Raw genomic sequence first — 19,531 nt, 5'->3', positions numbered from 1 at the left:
GGGCACCCGGCCATGACAGTTTGCGGCTTCACGGCTGGGAGCGCTCTGCCATTGGCCAGCGATAACCTGGGACCTGTGTTGTGTCACAGATCACTGGCAGGGAGAACCTGGAAGTGGGACAGGAATTCCCACTAAAGAGGACCACCCCCCCCCCAAAAAAAAAATGACATGCCAAATGTGGCATGTCGGGGGGCAAGGAGTGCTTAAAGCGAAAGTTCCACTTTTGGGTTCAACTCCGCTTAAAGAACAAAACTTCAGATGCTATATTGCTTGCAACCCAGGGAACTGGGGGTTGATTTACTAAAAATAGAGTGCACACTCTTGTACATCTTTGCAAACCAATAGGCTTTTTTTTATTTTTGTCAAACCATTATTCAACAAGCAGAAGTTTAGAAGTTGGCTACCATGCACAGCTGTGCCAGATTTTTGCATTCTCCAGTTTTAGAAAATCAACCCCATAGAGCACAAGCGTATGGTTTGGTGCAGCTAGCCCATAACTGTGTAGCAGAACATGCATTCAATAGTTGAGATCATGGCTTATGATGCATTTTTATTTTATATTTTTCCCCAATGGTATTGCTGATAATGATGCAGGTCCTTTCACCTGCTCGCCTTAGCTTATACTACTGTATATTAAAAACCTGCATGCAAAGGAGTGTTTGGATGTGTATAAGATGTGACTTGGCAATGGTATTTCTGTGTTTTGTTGGACTACATTTTTATTTTTTACCTTTTTTTTTTTTAAAGGAAAAAGAAGAGCAAAAGTAGGAGCCGCAGTCGCGAGCCGAAACGTAGCCGTAGCAAGACTCGTAAGCATAGTAAGGAGCGAGAGAAAAAAAGAAGCGGAAGCAAAGAGAAGAAACGTAGCCGCAGTAAGGAACGAAAAAGGAGCCGTTCAAAAAGTAGAGATCGTAAATTCAGAGGTCGATACAGAAGCCCATAGTACGTTGAGTCTTATGTGATCTTTTCTTTCACAATTGTTCTTAGTTATATTGAAGAACATTGGGCAAAGTGGTTTAACCCAATACATTAAAACAATAGCCTTAGAACTATTTATTTTGCCAGGTGTATATCACTTTTTTGCTTTTTAAGGACCCGCCTATCTACGTGATAGAAGGTAAAGGGTTCTATACTACATGTAAGATTTACACAACTGCCTTGTTTTTGTGTATTCCTGTTTTGAGCATGGAATGTTACAAGCTGCTTTAAACTTAAAGTAATTTAGTATTTGTCAATCCAAGATTAGTTTGATTTTAGCAATATAGTAAATGATCTGCAAAAAATAAAACTTTTATTTTTAACTTTTTTTTTTTTCTCCACCCCCTCACAAAGCTCTGGACCAAAATTTGGAGCCCCCATGCGTGGAAAGATGGGAGTACCACATGGTGTGAAGCTAAGGTTTGTAATTGTTTGTCAGTCGTCGTCCCCCCCCCCCCCCCTTTTTATTTTTTATTTTTTTGCGCACAAGTGCATTTTCTAATTTCACTGCCTCGCGTTCTAGGCGTAGGTCAAAGAGCAGAAGTCCTCAAAAAAGAGAGAAAAGCCCTGTAAGGTATGTGCGCTTTCTATTTAAATAAGATTTGGTAGTTGCTCTAATATGTGTACAATAGAAAGTTCAGGCAAGATTCAGTTGTAAATGACAGTAGTATGGACCTTCTCACACCCACCAATCAAACTTCGGCTTTGGACTGTAGAATAGGTTCCTCAGCTGACTGGTGAGGATTGTGAAGTGGGAGGGGCTTGAGGACACCCTTTTTCTTGATTTCAGCATAAGTGTCACTGCTACGAGACATCACAAAGTCGGAGACACAATAAAGCTGGAGACTGTCTCACTACCTGTGATTATAGTTGCCATTAAAAGTCCCCACTACAGTTCTCAGATCGGCAGATTACCTTGATTAAGAGAAACTGAGTTGGCTGATCAGAACCCCCCCCCCCCACCAGCACTGCCACTCATCCCATTCCCCCCCCCTTCAAGGAGTAAGAAAATAAAAATAGAAAATACATGGAAGGGAGAGGAAAAGGTGGGGGAACAAAGAAAGGGAGAGAGATATGAGAGACCAAGCAAGACGGCTATAGAGAGGGATGGGGGAAAAACAAGACATTAGAATAGAGCGATAAAAATAGAACAGAGTGGTACATCCTAAAATGTACCATAAAGGGCTTTTAATACTGTAAGAGTGGAAGGGACTCGAAGTGCTAAATGTCTGCGAGTCAGGGGTGTAAATTTACTTGGGTGCTGACAACCCACGCTACGTAAATAATTTTACGGTTAGGTGTCCCCACAACTTGGAAAATGTTATCAAGGGGTCATGGCACTAGAGGGTTGAGAAACCACTGTGTTAACGGGACATCAACCATTGAACTATAGGTTCGGATAAGGGAGGTTCCTTGATGGATGCAATGGACATTGAATACACTTTTTGATGCCAGCAGTACTGCCATTTAAACATTATAAACCTAGAAGGTTTCTTCTAATACATTGAAGGTGGTCAACAGAACAATTTTATTTTTTGTTTTCAGAGAACCAATAGATAATCTTACACCGGAGGAGAGGGATGCACGTACTGTCTTTTGCATGCAGCTAGCGGCCAGAATCCGGCCAAGAGATCTTGAAGAGTTTTTCTCCACTGTAGGAAAGGTAGGTTGACTGACTATATAATTTACATTTACTGGTGTTAGAGATACCTTGCTCGCATTTTAGCAATACAATTGCATTCATTATCTTTTCTCCTTAGGTCCGTGATGTACGAATGATTTCAGATAGAAATTCCAGGCGCTCTAAGGGCATTGCTTATGTGGAGTTTGTTGATGTCAGTTCAGTACCTTTAGCCATTGGCTTAACAGGACAGAGAGTCTTGGGTGTTCCTATTATAGTTCAAGCTTCTCAGGTAAGTTCCTATTTTTATTTTTTATTTTATTTTCTGGATAATTGGATGTCTATTCTATAATTATGCTGGCAGTGTTTTCTTAGTGCCTGCAAGTGTGTTTTTGTTTTTCAAATCGATCCATGCGTGTTTGATCCAGGGCTGAGGCTGTACACAGGGCCTTGACACTATCACAAATTGAGATTAATCTGTGCCTACTAAGAATGCTGGCTTTAGACAGTTTACTGTCAGGGAGGGAGCAGAGTGTAATTCTGACTTATAGAGATGTTTATTCTGTGTGTGCAATCTGGACTTGTGATCTGAGGCTCTTCAGTGTCATGTCTAGGCAAATTTTTAGACAAGATCAGTTTCACTCTAAAAATTCTAGCTACTTAATGACTTTTTTGTACTTTTTTGTAGAATTCAGGATTTATTTGCCTAAAGCTGTGTAAACTACAGTATATATAACTTTTGTACAAACTAACCAATATACACTTGGTACATGTAGCCTAAATTTTGAAAGACTTCCAGAACACTGCACATACCTGAGGCTGCCATACAGCATCTGCATGTTTTAGGCTTCATGCACACTAAGCTGCATTTTTTTTCAAACGAGTTTAGGTGAGTTTTTAGAGGCATTTGAGAGTTTATTGAAGTGATAAATACACTAACATGTACAAATGCACTTCAGAGTTAATTCCCAAACACTGTTAAACTGGTCTGAAAAAATGCAGCCTAGGTGAGTTTAACGCTGATTTTCTCTGTCTTGAGAGAACGTGTGTACAATAAACCCAGTGTGCATGAGGCCTAAAGGAAATGGTTAATTTGGACCACCTTGGTCCAAATAAACTTATTTTCATAACCTGTGAAATGGATTAAATGTGTTTACACCCACTTGAAGTTCAGGTTTACCATTGTTAGAACGAATTAAAGCATTTGCTTATCTTTCCTTCATAGGCCGAAAAGAACAGAGCTGCCGCTTTGGCCAATAATTTACAGAAAGGCACTGCAGGACCAATGAGGCTGTATGTTGGATCTTTGCACTTTAACATAACAGAAGACATGCTACGTGGAATATTTGAACCATTTGGCAGAGTAAGTACACACAACAGTCAGTCTGCACTGCCGTTTATTTTTTTTATTTATTTTTAATGTTATTTGAATACAATTTTTATTTATTCATTAGATCGAAAGCATCCAACTTATGATGGACAGCGAAACTGGCCGCTCCAAGGGATATGGATTTATTACTGTAAGTTTTGAGTTCATTAAAACCATTTCATGAACGATTTTGTTAAGTTGAGTAATAACACGTTTTGTGCTTGCAGTTCTCAGATTCCGAATGTGCCAAAAAAGCTCTAGAGCAGTTAAACGGCTTTGAGCTTGCTGGGCGCCCTATGAAGGTCGGTCATGTGACGGAGCGTACTGATGCTTCAAATGCCAGTTCATTTTTGGATAGTGATGAGCTTGAGAGAACTGGAATAGACCTTGGAACCACTGGTAGACTTCAGCTTATGGCAAGGCTGGCAGAAGGTATGAAACATTTTTACATCTTCCTGGGTTGGCAAGTTGTTGCAGAGCATACAGGCTTTTTTTTTTTTTTTTTTTGTATATGTGATAATACGGGTTGATTCTTCATATCTTATGGATTTTTTTTTTTTTTTTTTTATCTTGTCTGTGGCAGGTACGGGTCTACAGATTCCCCCAGCTGCTCAGCAAGCTTTACAGATGAGTGGGTCATTAGCTTTTGGAGCTGTACAAGGTGAGAACAAACATCCCTTGTAGCACATTGTGGTATATGTGAATGCTAAATATTTTAGCTGAATCACCTTATTTTGTCTTCTGCAGATCTCCAGACAAGAATTACACAACAAAGTGAAGGTTTGTAGATAATTTTTATCTTTTTTTAGTTTTTTTTTATTTGGTATTTTACTCTATCCCTCCTACAAGCACATTTTGTATTGTAAAACATTTTTAAGCACAGGCTCCTTAATTTTGCCAAGATCAAGTGAACCAGGAATTTAGTAGCATAGTGAAATGAATGTTTTGGAAATGTTATGTTTAAAGTTGTCCCTCTGTAGATTGGTAACCACAGATGTTCTTTACCTTTTTGAAAATTGTTATGGTGAAACATAACTCTTCCTATATCCTAATTATGACATGCATACACTGATAAGTCATAACCTTATGACCACCCACCTAATATTGTGTAGCTCCCCTTTTAGCCGCCAAAACAGTCCTGACCTGTCAAGGCATGGACTCCACTAGACCTATGAAAGTATGCAGTGTTATCTGGCACAAGCCATCGGTTGCAGATTATTTTTCCAGAATGTCCCACAGATGCTCAATGTATTGAGATCTGGTGAATTTGGAGGCCAAGTCAAACCCTTGAGTTGATGTTCCTCAAACCATTCTTGAACTATTTTTGCAATATCATAGGGTGTATTATCCTGTTAAGAGTTCACTGCCATCAGAGTAGGCTTTCCATAAAAAGGTGTGCTTTTGTTTCTGACCATGTATAGGTAGGTGGTACATGTTAAGTAACAGCCACATGAATGGCCGTGCTCGAGGTTCCCCAGCAAAACATTTCCCAAAGCATCTACATCCGTTGGCTTGCCTTCTTCCCATATTGCTATCTGGTGCTATCTTCTCCCGATGTGCGCACACACCCAGCCATCCACATTATGTAAAATAGAAATTTTTTAGACCAGACCACCTTCTTCCATTGCTCCGTAGTCTAGTTCTGACGCTTGCGCTCCCATTCTGAACCCTAGTTAACATGGGCACCCTGACCGTTTTAAAGCTACTTGGCCTTGGAACAAAACACACAGGGATCGATGCCTTTTTTTTTTTTTTGCTGCCCAATATATCCTGACCATTTTTTCTATGCCATTTTACTGAGATTAATTTTATTAATCTGCCAGTGATCATAAAGTTATGGCTAACCAGTGTGTAAATAAACCAAGTGTTAATGACTATGCACATATTAATCATTCACCTTGCAAGCTGCTAAAAACAGATGGATGTTTAATTGCCTTACCCACCTATCCTCCCTTTGTTGCAAAGCTATGGGATCACTAATGTTCAAAAAAAGCTATTGTAGTTTTAAAAAAAAAAGTTGCTGGACTGCCATACAGCCCTTTCAAGCATGAATTATGAAAGTCAAAAAAAAAAAAAAATTTCTCTTTGGGCATAAAAAGAAAAAAATGTTACTTGTGTTCTTCACGCCCATTCCAGTGGATTGCATGCATTTGAGGTTTTAAAGGCCAGTCACACAAGATGCAGTTCACACAATGCAGTCAGTTTCTGCAATGGATACTATTGCATGGTGTGAACTAACTCCATTGGAATACATGGAAAACGCTGCATGCATTTTGTGCAGGGAAAAAAAGCACACAGAACTGCTTCTGGTGTGATCTTGCCCTAACTGAGGAAACAATTGAAATGGTATTTGCTCCATTATCCTTCAGGTTTTTTTTTTATCATGCTCTCTGCACATGAGCTCTACAAAAGTAAGGACATGAATTTGGGCCTCATTCACATTGAATGTTTTTACAATGGCTTCTATGAGCGTTTTTTTTTTCTTGCGCGCAGGAGCGTTTCGAAGCACAATGTGTCCATGCGGACAGAGGCGGGGGTTTTTAGAAGCAGAAAATACCCCACTGCCTGTGCATGCAAGAGTAGCCATGTTTTGGCACAAAAAACGCTTGACATGCATTGTATGCGTTTAAACAAGCATAAACGATAGGTGCCTCGGTGCTTTAAAGATCAATGCATTTCAGTGGCCAGAATAAATTCTTGACGCCCAAACGCGTTAAGTGTCAAAAGTATCACTTTAAGCCAAAATGCTGCTGCCAGGAGGACAGACGTCTGAGAACTAGCAAAGCATTCAGTGTGCATGATCATGCCTTGCATAATGGAACTTATCTGTACAAAATGATTTTGTTACAGATAAGTACAAACTAGTATGAATTGTAGCTATAATTATAACCAGTGATGCATGATGTCCAATGTAGTGGACAGATGAATTGTAATTTTCACCTCCAAGATGAAATCTACTAGTAAAATTTTACCACAATATGTTTCTTTAGGCGTTACCATAATTTTTACCTTTCAAGGGTCTCCTATAGGAGTATTGGCAAGATATTCCTAACCTGCTCAGCCCTTCTGGATTTCTGTCAGCCATCTTTGTTGTAAGACATTTTTCTTGCACTTTCAATGGCTTTCCAGTGGGTGGCAGTGTAAAGGGGGACACAATGGCGTCCACTGTAATGGGTGATTTGCAACTATACAATCGGAACCCGTGCATATACAAGATAAAAGCTTTTAAATGGCTGTCCACTGTAGTGGCCACTATGCATAAAAGTGTTAAGTCAGTCCCCCCCCCAAATTAAGTCACAAGGAGGCAGCAAACAATATTATACTGGATTGTGAGCAAATGCTGCTCTGAGAAGGCAACCGCTGTCTCTGCAGATGTTCCCACGGCTGCTTGAAACCTTCCCCAAGAAAGATGAGGGAAATTTTTTTTTTTAAATCTGAGGAAAGTCAACATTGGACAGTTCCTTCTGTACTCTGCAGCTTTTACCTCCCACTCTATATCTTGCAATAAGACTCCATTGTTAAACAATTTTCTCCATGACAGATCAGCAACTAACTTGGGAGTCTAGACCTCTGTGCTAGCGCTGAGTTTGTGGTGCTGAAGATGGAGTAGGATTGAGCTAACACAAGAGAAGAAACTATGCAACATTAACATCCCATGAGTGTAATGTGGGGTCAGGAGACTGAGGGTTTGACTCTAGTATCCCATGGTAAACATAATGTTTGCAGCATGAGAGAATGAAGGAACACACTGCTTCCCAAGGAATCGGTAGAAGTATGGAAGTCCTGGGCATCTAGATTGAACACTCCTTCATGAAGGTGGTTGAAATGAAATCCTGTAAATCATTCATGAGTTTGCAGAAACACAAATTCAATCCGGGTTTGTAGTTCTCTGTAAGTGCATGTATGCTGGTATCTGTAGTTCACACTAAAATAAGAACAGTGATTTATTAACTTGGTTTTTGTGCACCAAATAAAACCTTTACTGCTGTGTTTTCCAGGCAAATGCTAGAAACTGCATATAAGCAGTGGTCCGTGATGTCTACGGTTCTTTGTCACATGGATTTCTGCTGGAAGATGTGTGTACTGGTTTCTGTAACATTTAGCCAAATCATACATTTGGTGCAACATATAAATAACCATCATGCTCATTTTGGTGTGGAACTATATGGACTAGCTTGCAGGCACTTGCAAATGGCTTTATCAGTGGTTTTGAAGTACCTGGAAGAAATGTCTTTTAATTACAGGGGCTTTACGTGTATTGTAAAAATGTAAACGATTCCTTTTTTGAAACTTGTTTACAGGCAGATTCAATGCCTAGTACACATGATGAGAAAATCGGACGGAAAAATACCGCTTTCAATGCGATCGTATGATAATCTTATCGTTTAGTACATTATTTGTCCGAAAAAATTATCAGACCATGAACCACGCTTGCTTGGAAATGAAAAAATACAACGCATCACATCACTTCTGAAATTGTATTATCGGACAAGAATTTTCTTAACTTCGGTAACCTATTGGTTTTCGATGTGACGCTAGCATGCAAAAAAAAAACAGTTGGTCATTTGTCCGATGATATTATGGTGTGTACAAGGCTTAGTGGTCCTAAACCCACAACAGTAAAATCAGTCTGCATATGCAATAAAGCATGTTTGTTATACTCACTGTGGAACCTAAGGGGTTAATCTGCATTGTGTAACGACTGTTTGATCCTGTCTTCTGATACTCCCCTTCTTTCACAGTCCCCAAACCATCTCCTGATAGAACAGAACCTTGGGGGCAAGCTGCACATGCTCCATTTGGTGTGTATTGCTAGAGTTTTTTTTTCCTTTTCTTGGGAGAGTGCATGTGATCAGCACAAAGCCAATTGGCACTGTCCAGACAGGGTCAGGGGTCCTGCAGCCTCATTGGACAGTCAGGAAAATTATAACGCTTCCTTCAAGCTTTAAACACTCTCATAGAAGTCTCAAGACTGCTCTAACTAGTGATGAGAAAATGTATTTAAGTTTATATTTACTTAAACTATTGCATTTCAGTGATATAGTGAATGCAGGGTCCTAGGTTTAGTAACATTTTTAACCACTTGCCGACCACCGCACACGGCAGAATGGCGCAGGCAAATGGGCATACAGGTACGTCCCTTTGCATTTGCCACTTTGCGGGTGCGTGCCTGCAGGTCCAGCGAACTGATCAACGGCGGCCCGCTATCGTGACACCGAGAGGCAGAATGGGGAGATGCCTGTGTAAACGAGGCATTTCCCTGTTCTGCCTAGTCTGGAGCAGTGATTGCTGTTTGTCAGTGGTTGCCCATCCCCCCCCCCCCCCCCCCCCCCACAGTTAGAATCACTCCCTAGCACACACTTGACCTCTTGATCGCCCCCTAGTGTTTTAATCCCCTTCCCTGCCAGTGACATTTACACAGTAATCGGTGCATTTTTATAGCACTGATCGATATAGAAATGACAATGGTTCTAAAATGGTGTCAATTGTCTGTGTCCACCATAATGTCGCAGTCGTGATAAAAATCATTTAAAAAGCCATTAAACTGTACCCTAGTTTGTAGATACTAAAACTTTTGTGCAAACCAATCAATATACGCTTATTGCGTTATTTTTGGTTAAAAAAATGCATTTCAAATACATATTGGCCTAAACTAAGAGTTGTGTGTAATGACGTTTTAATCCTCTGAGAACGCCTTTACCACTTCTGCCCAGCCTATTGTAAAATAAAATCTTGGCGAGTTTTACTGTTTCGAGTGGACGTCTTGTGATTTCCAAGTTGTGTGCTTTGTGCGCACCCCCTACCACCACTTTGTCCACTGGACACAGTACGACAGTGATCGGGCCGCGGTGGTCAGTCAGGAAATTAGATGCGTTATTTATGCCCCTTTTTTAAAGCCTGAAGGTACTCCATAGATTTTTGGACTCTCTGTGGCTTGGCTGTGACAGTCTCACACTTGGTATCTCCAAACTCTGGAAGCCTTAGCATGTGTTTTGGGTGTAATTATAGGTGTCTGTGCTGTGAGACCTGACAAAATTACTACTCTGCATGCCTCTTACTGAATATTTTGTACTAACTTTGCAAAAAACTAGTCATTTGGGGTATATTTCTACTGTCCTGAGTATTTTAGGTCTCAAGGAATGATAGGCCGTCAGTACATCAGGATTTATCAATTCTCAGATGTACATCATAGTTTGTAGACTTGCTAACTCTTAACAGACTAAATTTACACTGTGTTGGGTTATTTTTTTTTGACAGTAAAATGTGTTGGGTTATTTTTACCCAAGACATGTAAAGAATTCATTTTGGTCTAAATTTTTGATGGGTTTATGTGCACAATTGAAGAGCAGAAAAACCCTCTTTTTTTTTTTTTTTTTTTTTTTTGTGGTTTTTTTCTATAGCATAAATGTAATAAAGTGGTGATTAGATTCCACTAAAAGAAAGCTATAGCTGTCTCAAAACAATTTGAAATTTTTTTTATTTTATTTTGGGTACCGTATTGTATTACTGAGTAATTGCCATTCAAGGTATGACGGCTCTGGTAATTGCCATTCAAGGTATGACGGCTCTGAAAACTTAAAGGAGTTGTAAAGGAAATGTTTTTTAACCTTAATACAATCTATTATGCATTAAGGTGAAAAAAACATCTGATACTACCGGCCCCCCCCTGAGCCCCCCTTATTACTTACCTGACCCCTCGAAAGTCCTGCGATCCTCTTCGCCGCTCAACCTGGCCGCTGATTGGCTAGAGCGGATAGATTGAGAGCAGCGCAGCCATTAGCTGGCGCTGCTGTCAATCACATCCATGACGTGGCGCGCCGAGGGGCGGGGCCAAGTGATACAGTGAGCGGCTATGGCCGCTCGCTGTATCACGGGAGCGCGCCCGCAATTGCTGACCACCATGCGAGCTCTCGCATGACTGGTGACTATTTGCGGGGAGGACCAGAGACAACTGCCGAGGGACCCCAGAAGACATGGATCGGGGCCACTCTGTGCAAAGCGAACTGCACAGTGGAGGCAAGTATGACATGTATTTTTTTTTCTCCTTCCCTTTAACGCTTTAATGTCTTGGGCGCAGGAAAGGCACAGAATTACTTTCTGGAGTGTAAAATACTAATATGTAGGGGAGACCATTGCTGGCGTAGCATACGCATGCCCCGTTTGTGTGTGTGTGTGTGTGTGTTGTTGTTTTTTTTTTTTTTTCTCCTCCATAAAATATACAGTTCTTTATTGATCTCCTTAACATGTCAGATTTTTTCTAAAGAGAGATTAGGTAGATATATCTATCTCTATTTTTATTTTTTTACCCTGTTGGTCGTGCCATGTAATGACTTGAGTAGCCATGAATTTTTAGCAAGTAAAATCCAATATAAACCTGACCCTGTCCAGCCTCTGGCTGCACTTTCCTGTCTCCGTTTAAAAAAATTAAAATTCCCTCAGTTTTTACTGCTAAAGCTGCGGGCAAGTAGGATTCATGTGGGCACTCGTGATTTGTATTTTGTGACTCATTTTGTTAAGTTTTATTTTTGACTTTTTTTTTTTTTTTTTTAAGTAATTTTTTTTTTTTTCCATTTTTGTATAGCTCTTGCTGCTGCTTCTGCTGCTGCAATCCAGATGACTTCAGCCACATTACCTATACCACCAGCAGCAACTCAGCCACTCGCTACCCAGTGCTTCCAGTTGTCGAATATGTTTAACCCTCAGACGTGAGTAAATTCAACCTTCTGTGGGTTATATCTGGTATCATTTAGATTGTATCAGAGTCTGTCTTACTATATTATCCTCAGTTTTTCTTTACATTTTCTCTTCTGTGCTATCTCACAGAGCCTGCCGTTGTATGCCATCCATTTAGTCACTGGCATGCCTTTTTACATTTTACTGAATTATAAAGTTAGCGAATGGTGGCCGGCAGATTAATGTCTGTAAGCTTCTGTGATTTGCTGGCTGTGCCTGGTAGCAGCTTCTTGGCTACATTTGAGCGATTTAAACCATATCAGTTCCTGTATAAAATGTTTGTTTTTTGTAAATCGGCCTCAAGCTTCATTCACACTGGGCTTAAAAAAATTCTCATCAGGCAGGTGTTTGGTGTGGGTTGTTTCTCTCCCTCTGTAAACACATGTGTGTCCGTGAACAAAAGGGCATTTACAGGTGTATTTGAAGAGCAATGTTTACAGGCAGGGGAAAAAACATTACCAGCACGTTTAGGAGAAAAGCTTTTGGGCAGAAAAAAAAATTTAATGTGCTTGAACGTTAAGGCTTGTTTGCACAGTAATGCATTCTAATAGTCAGAATAAATATTCTGTCAAATAGAAAACCTTCTATTTTACCTCCTTTTCTTTTTTAAAGCTATTTTTTTCCTGCCATGAGATAAAAGGTTCAGAGAAGCAGAGCAAGAATTTGCATGAGGCCTAAATGTGTTTGGTAAATGTCTGTTCAGTTCTGTCTACCTTTTTTTTGTGACCCCTGCAATTTGTCTTTATCAACCAGGGAAGATGAGCAAGGCTGGGACACAGAGATAAAAGATGATGTCATTGAAGAATGCAACAAACATGGAGGAGTTGTACACATTTATGTAGATAAAAGTTCACCACAGGTATAATTTTTATTTTATTTTTTATAGCAGCTCTGGTCAGTTTTTGGTCAAGTGTTTTGTAGTTTACATTACTTCTGGGTACAGTAAACCATTTGATGATGGTGGTGGGTGTCACCTTTTTCATCCAGATTCAACATACCATTTATGATTTAGTCATAAATGAGGATTAATACTTCTGTACATCCTCTAAGGTCTTCTCTGCAGTTTGGTATGAGGCAAACTGCTTCTTCACCTTCGTGATTCAGATTGGTTTGTTTTCACATAGTGGCTTGTAGCCTTGCTGCTTTTTCTGGGTTCGTCCTCTTAAATAAGCCAGTCAGAGGTGGAATGAATGACTAGTAGAGACTAAATGTTGGTTCTGCTGTGCAGGGGTGAAAACCCATACAAGCTGCTTGGCTCTAAACAAGGTTTTATTGCCCCCTTGGACTTCTTCTTTTTTTTCTCAGTTATCTTTAAAGTGACTTGGGAACCTAAAATGTCTCTTGCAACGACAACTTAACACTCACCCATTCCTTTACTTCACCCTTGTTAACAGTTACAACAGCTGAAGAATCTTCAGTTTTTGACTGCTTCTGGGTGTGTCAGTAGTTCCTCTGTGGTTCCTCCTACTGGCTTCCACCTCACCGCTTCATAGCGGATGGAGAAAAACTAGCACATAGGGGACCTGGTAATCAAAGAAAACTCAATCATCCCGCCAGGTTTCCATGCTTTATTTTTTTGAGAAATCACTTTGAAAAATGTGCCCTTGTCATTTGTGGCCATCTTGAGTAATAACAAATGATTCATGTAGCCTTTACATCCTAGAATCCTCCTGCCCTTAGCTCAAGCATATTTACGTAGGAGTGTGCTTAGCTGAGAAAACCCTTCCTCTCTTCTCCCCCTCCTGAAGACTCCTAGGATTTATGACATTGTTTGCCCAGGCAAAAAAACAGGAAGTAACTGGAAATGTAAAAATGTACTTTCTCATCTATTTACTAATGCTAGAAGCAGGAGGATTAAATTTGTGATGTGGAGACAAGTTCCACTTGAAGTTTTTACAGGAGACATGTAGCAATTCAGGAATTATGCTTTTTACTAGAAATTGTATTTTTTAATACACCCATTTATAGAAATGTCTTATTTGTTGCAAGTGTTTCATAGCTCATGTGTAGCACTTCCTTTTAAATCAAGTATGCTAAGGAACCTTGGAAATGTAGTATTAATGGAGAAAATGCTAATGTGGAATCTCAATCGCCCAATACTCTATTCTCCGTACAGATTAGCATTTCAAGTGTTTCAGATTAATCTGCTTCAGTAATTTATTACAAATAAGCCTACATAAATATGTTGAGCATAGATGGGGGTAGATGCCTGCCTGTCCTTGATTTGATTGGGATCTGATGCGGGTTTGTCAGATAGAGGCAGCACATTTGTTTTTTTCTGCTGCTTTCCCTTCATGAGAAACGAGGGATTGTTGAGATTACTTGAATGAAAATCTGTTGCTGATTGGTTTACTCGTAAGGTGTACTTGTGAATGTCTGATCACAAATTGGGATAGGATTGAGCGTAAGGCTTGCCTAAATCTAGAGCTCTACTGGCAATTAAGTCTTTACTGACAAATGCACACGCTTGTTGGCAGCTTTCTCATTTTTGCTGCTTGGATATGTAGACACTTGTTAACGGTCACCTCATTTTGCAGCACAATGAAAAGAAAGATACTAGTGAATTATCCCCAAACAGGGTTACTAAACCCACAACCGTAAAATCAGTCTGTATATGCAGTAAAGCATGCTTGTACTCGCTGTGGAACCTAAGGGGTTAATCCTCTGCGTTGCGTAAAAATGCTATTTGATCTTGTCTTTTCTTATCCTCCCCTTCTGCCAGTCATCAAACCATCCCCAGATAGTACAGAGGCTAGGGGACAAGCTGCACATGCTCAGTTTGGTTATTGCTGGAGGGTTTATTTTTCTTTGGAAAGTGAATGTGATCAGCACAGGGCCAAGCGGCACTGTCCAGACAGAGGGTCAGGGGTCCTGCAGCCTCATAGGACAATTGGAGTAGAATGAAAACTCCTCCTACAAGCTTCAAAGCTGATAGAAGTCACAAGACTGCTATATACTGCTGAGAAGGAATTTTTAGTTGTTTATATTTACTAACATAGTTGCATTTCCATGTACTGTGGGGGACCAGATACAGTATAGTCAATGCAGGCTCCTGGGTTTAGTAACACTTTTAATCTGACGGATGCATGTAGCTCTAGGCTTAGTCTCGCTACAATGAACTTTTTTGGTTTCAATGGGCTACTGCCCTTCACTCCACTGACTTGCTGTGATTCGGGGGGCTACCGCATGTTGCAGCTTGCATATCACTGTTTTTCATTATGTCAGGATGTTATGAATATTTTATTTCATGGTTTTTCTTTCCTTCACAGGGAAATGTTTATGTGAAATGTCCAACTATAGCATCTGCAATAGCTGCAGTTAATGCACTACATGGGAGGTGGTTTGCTGGTAAGTAACAATTCATCACTTGTTTGCTAATCGACTTGTGTAATTATTTGAAAGTTCAGTGCCAACATTATTTTTTTTCCCTCTATAGGTAAGATGATAACAGCTGCGTACGTCCCACTTCCAACTTACCACAGCCTCTTCCCAGACTCCATGACCTCGACTCAGCTTCTGTTTCCTGTTCGTCGATGAAACAGACTGCTACAGTTTTTTTGTACATAGCTTTTTTTTTTTTTTTTCTTCAAGTGTTGAGAGAGGAGAGTGTCAGATTTTGTCTTTTTATTTAGCTCCAAATGAAGAAGAATGGGTGTAACTTTGTAAATTCTAATACCTTAAATTTAAAGGATGAATGCAATGTATTGGCTAACCAGCATTCAGCCCCATCCATTTGCTGTGCTGCCTTACATCCTGAAAGAAGTGGCTCAGACAGTACAAGGTAAAAGGGCATTGGGGGGAACTGAAATGCCTGACATGTTTAGGTTTCACATCAGAGGACCTCTGTTACAGATGTTTAGCGGATAACTTTTCACCAAAACCTAGAAGACTAAGGAAAGGGCAGGGAAAAACAAAACTGCAGTTTTTTTTTTAAGTCTCGGATATTACATTTACGTATCTGTGAATTTATTTTGTACATAGTGTCATGGTGTTTCTTAATGCCAAACAAAATCTCAGCTGTTTCCAGGCATTATTACTTTTTTTTTTAATCTAGTTGAGAGCCAGATTGCTGCCAGGAAATGCCTGACGTTTTGTCTGGTTGCATTTAATCTTTTGCTCTTTAAGCTCTGTGAGCTCTGAAATTATATATATTTTTTTTTTGTTAATTTTAGTGTGTTTGAAAAGACTGCTTGATATTTCTATCCAACTTTCATATTTCAACTATCTTTGTAAAGAAGCGCTCAAAATAAAATTATTTGAAAAAGTGTTGCTCAAGTCTGGATTTTTTTTGGTCAGATGTTGAATGATTTCTTCAAGATTACACTCTGTAGAAAGTAAATGCATTTATTTAGTGAAGAATTATTACAATTTAGGCCGGGTTGACACTTGTATGACAGGACTGTCATCCTACTTTGCCCTCAGACATTGGTCCCACTTCCATCCAACTTGAATGAACAGGATAAGATTTTGCTCTGACTTAAAGATAGTTCAACTTTGCCTTTGACCAATCAAAACCATGCCAGTGTGACATTCCTTTTTGCTGCTCTAATCACCATGTCTGTCACAATTTAGATGGTTAGGACAAGGATCCGACTTTAACCACTTCCAGCCCGACCTATAGAAGAATGATGGTGGTTATCCTGACTGGGCGTCATGACTACCAGCAGGATAACATGCCGGCACGAGCCTGTGGGGGCACGTGGTGATCAGGGATGCTGTGTGTCGCTAACACACTGCATCTTTGATCGTAGTTCCTTACCACGTGATCAATCACAGCGTGAACCAGGAAGTGCCTGTTAACGGTGCTGATTAGCACAGCCCCATCAGATGTAACGCCTGTCAGTGCCCATCAGTAAAACCTGTCAGTACCTCATCAGTGCCACCTATCGGTGCCTGTCAGTGAAGGAGAAAACAATCTTAGAACAAACTTTTTTTTTTTTTTTTTTCTCTTGTAAAACTAAAAAAAAAACAGTGGTGATCAAATGCCACCAAAAGGGCTCTATATGTGGGAAAATTATAAAAAATGTAGTTTGGGTACAGTGCATGACCGCACAACTGTCATTCAAAGTGTGACAGCGCTGAGAATTGTCCTGGGCAGGAAGTGCCTGATATTAAAGTGGTTAATGATATTCAATGGGCTGAAGTCAGACCAAAGTAGTGCAGGGACCTCTTTCAAAATCTGACTGACTTGTGTCAGACCAGTTAAAGCGGAAGTTCACCCAAAAAACTATTTTTAACATTAGATTGAGGCTCATTTTGTCAAGGGGAATCGGGTAGTTTTTTTTAAAATCGAAGCAGTACTTACCGATTTAGAGATGGATCTTCTCCGCCGCTTCCGGGTATGGTCTTCGGGACTGGGCGTTCCTATTTGATTGGCTTCCGACGGTCGCATACATCGTGTCACGAGTAGCCGAAAGAAGCCGAACGTCGGTGCGGCTCTATACGGCGCCTGCGCACCGATGTTCGGCTACTTTCGGAAAATCGTGACGCGATGTATGCGACCGTCGGAAGCCTGTCAATCAAATAGGAACGCCCAGTCCTGCAGCCCATACCCGGAAGCGGCGGAGAAGATCTATCTCTAAAAGGCTAAGTACTGTTTCGATTTAAAAAAAAAAAAACATTCCCCTTGACAAAATGAGCCTCAATCTAATGTTAAAAATAAGTTTTTAGGTGAACCTCCGCTTTAAGATGGCTCTCATAGGGAACCATTGATTTACACATGTCATGTGCTCCCAATGTCGTACCAGTGTGAACTTGGCACACCTTGGCACAGCTAGAGAATGGACCATGCTATCTAATGCCTAGTGTGGTTTGTTTTTAATAGGAAAGTAGAGGAACTGGCAGGAACACCAGGGATTTCAAACAAAGGCAATACGAAAAGAACAGAATACTTTTCATACAAGTACATGGTACATCAGGCACATAAATATGAAATTTTGGGTTTGCATACTCGTTAATCATTTTTAAATGCCCCAGGAGTTCCATGTAGCCCTCGTTCCCATTTGGATCTGTTCTGTTAGAAATAACAATGTGCCTTTATTTCCTGTGTGTGCGCCGGCTAAAGCTCCACCTCAGGCCGAATGTGGGTGTTCTTGTGGGGAAATTGCAGCCAGTAATGAGCCCCCACCCCCTCTGTACTGTTTTTGTTATGTAACGTGCCTATGATCAGGTAATCCACATACGAGACTTACAATGCAGAGCTGTCATTTTGCCATCGCATTCTCCCGACCCAGCTCTGTCTCTCTGCTTTTTTTTCCCCTGGCAGCGTCACACACAGGCAGAGAGTCTGCCTCCAACATTACTCCTCTGCTTTCTCCAGGCAGCAGCTACAGGAGTGAATGTGCTGTGAGGGATCTACAAGCCCCAGTCTCGTCATTCACTTGGATTATGTTTTGCTCACAAGCAAGGGGAATTTCATGAACACAAGGAGCATCCACTGACTGCTGTGGTGGATGATGGCACTTCTGTCCAGTGACGCATGCTGGCATAGACCAGCGCTATCACTGTTGTCTCTCTTGCTACCAGTATTAGATAGTGTTGAGGGAGGGGACCATGCTTTGCCACAATGAAGGTCCGAATTGCAATGAGACCAAGTGATTCAAGTACTGGATCCACTGGAAGAGGGTTAAAATGCTTTTTAACCACTTGCCGCCCGCCAATGACAAATTGACGTCGGCAAAGTGGTTGTAGAATCCTGACTGGACGTCATATGACGTCCTCAGGATTCTAAGCCGCTGCGCGCCCCCGGGGGCGCGCATCGCGGCGATCGTTGTTGCGGGGTGTCAGTCTGACACCCCGCAACACCGATCTCGGTAAAGAGTCTCTCACGGAGACTCTTTACCACGTGATCAGCCGTGTCCAACCACGGCTGATCACGATGTAAACAGGAAGAGCCGTCGACGGCTCTTCCTCACTCGCGTCTGACAGACGCGAGTAGAGGAGAGCCGATCGGCGGCTCTCCTGACAGGGGGGGTTCGCGCTGATTGTTTATCAGCGCAGCCCCCCCTCGGATCGCCACATGGACCACCAGGGAAGCCCACCCTGGACCACCAGGGAAGGGCAACAAAAAAAAAAAAGTCTAAAAAAAAGTTAAAAAATAAAAACCATTAAAAATAAAAAAAAAAGATGCCAATCAGTGCCCACAAATGGGCACTGACTGGCAACATAGGAAAAATAAGTGCTGCCCCACAGTGTCACCGCACAGTGTTCATCAGTGCCACCCACAGTGTCCATCAGTGCCACCCCACAGTGCCCATCCATGCCCAGTGCCCACCTATGTGTGCCCATCTGTGCCGCCTATGTGTGCCGCCTATGTGTGCCCATCTGTGCCGCCTATGTGTGCCCATCTGTGCCGCCTATGTGTGCCCATCTGTGCCGCCTATGTGTGCCCATCTGTGCCGCCTATGTGTGCCCATCTGTGCCGCCTATGTGTGCCCATCTGTGCCGCCTATGTGTGCCCATCTGTGCCGCCTATGTGTGCCCATCTGTGCCGCCTATGTGTGCCCATCTGTGCCGCCTATGTGTGCCCATCTGTGCCGCCTATGTGTGCCCATCTGTGCCGCCTATGTGTGCCCATCTGTGCCGCCTATGTGTGCCCATCTGTGCCGCCTATGTGTGCCCATCTGTGCCGCCTATGTGTGCCCATCTGTGCCGCCTATGTGTGCCCATCTGTGCCGCCTATGTGTGCCCATCTGTGCCGCCTATGTGTGCCCATCTGTGCCGCCTATGTGTGCCCATCTGTGCCGCCTATGTGTGCCCATCTGTGCCGCCTATGTGTGCCCATCTGTGCCGCCTATGTGTGCCCATCTGTGCCGCCTATGTGTGCCCAT

General features: G+C 41.6%; 1 protein-coding gene across 9 annotated transcripts in view; it reads left to right on the top strand.

The window, feature by feature from the left end:
- Positions 1-15,971, top strand: part of RBM39 (RNA binding motif protein 39) — a 31,168-nt gene extending 15,197 nt beyond the window's left edge. For 7 of the 9 annotated variants that reach the window (XM_040330624.1, XM_040330623.1, XM_040330622.1 and 4 more), the window contains 15 exons: positions 748-942; positions 1,333-1,398; positions 1,502-1,552; positions 2,524-2,641; positions 2,739-2,891; positions 3,825-3,962; positions 4,054-4,119; positions 4,196-4,400; positions 4,552-4,629; positions 4,716-4,748; positions 8,711-8,770; positions 11,551-11,674; positions 12,456-12,561; positions 14,972-15,050; positions 15,139-15,971. In XM_040330624.1, coding sequence (XP_040186558.1) covers positions 748-942; positions 1,333-1,398; positions 1,502-1,552; positions 2,524-2,641; positions 2,739-2,891; positions 3,825-3,962; positions 4,054-4,119; positions 4,196-4,400; positions 4,552-4,629; positions 4,716-4,748; positions 8,711-8,770; positions 11,551-11,674; positions 12,456-12,561; positions 14,972-15,050; positions 15,139-15,239 — 1,573 coding nt within the window. In that variant the 3' untranslated portion in view covers positions 15,240-15,971. The remainder of the gene's footprint in view (positions 1-747; positions 943-1,332; positions 1,399-1,501; positions 1,553-2,523; positions 2,642-2,738; positions 2,892-3,824; positions 3,963-4,053; positions 4,120-4,195; positions 4,401-4,551; positions 4,630-4,715; positions 4,749-8,710; positions 8,771-11,550; positions 11,675-12,455; positions 12,562-14,971; positions 15,051-15,138) is intronic. The other 2 variants (XM_040330628.1, XM_040330629.1) reach the window with 2 other exon arrangements.
- Positions 15,972-19,531: the final 3,560 nt, after the last annotated feature.

The sequence above is a fragment of the Rana temporaria genome, chromosome 12 (genome assembly GCF_905171775.1).
Source record: "Rana temporaria chromosome 12, aRanTem1.1, whole genome shotgun sequence".
Lineage (NCBI taxonomy): Eukaryota > Metazoa > Chordata > Amphibia > Anura > Ranidae > Rana > Rana temporaria.
The sequence above is the reverse complement of the archived record's forward strand: the minus strand, read 5'-3'. Positions and strand labels throughout refer to the sequence as shown.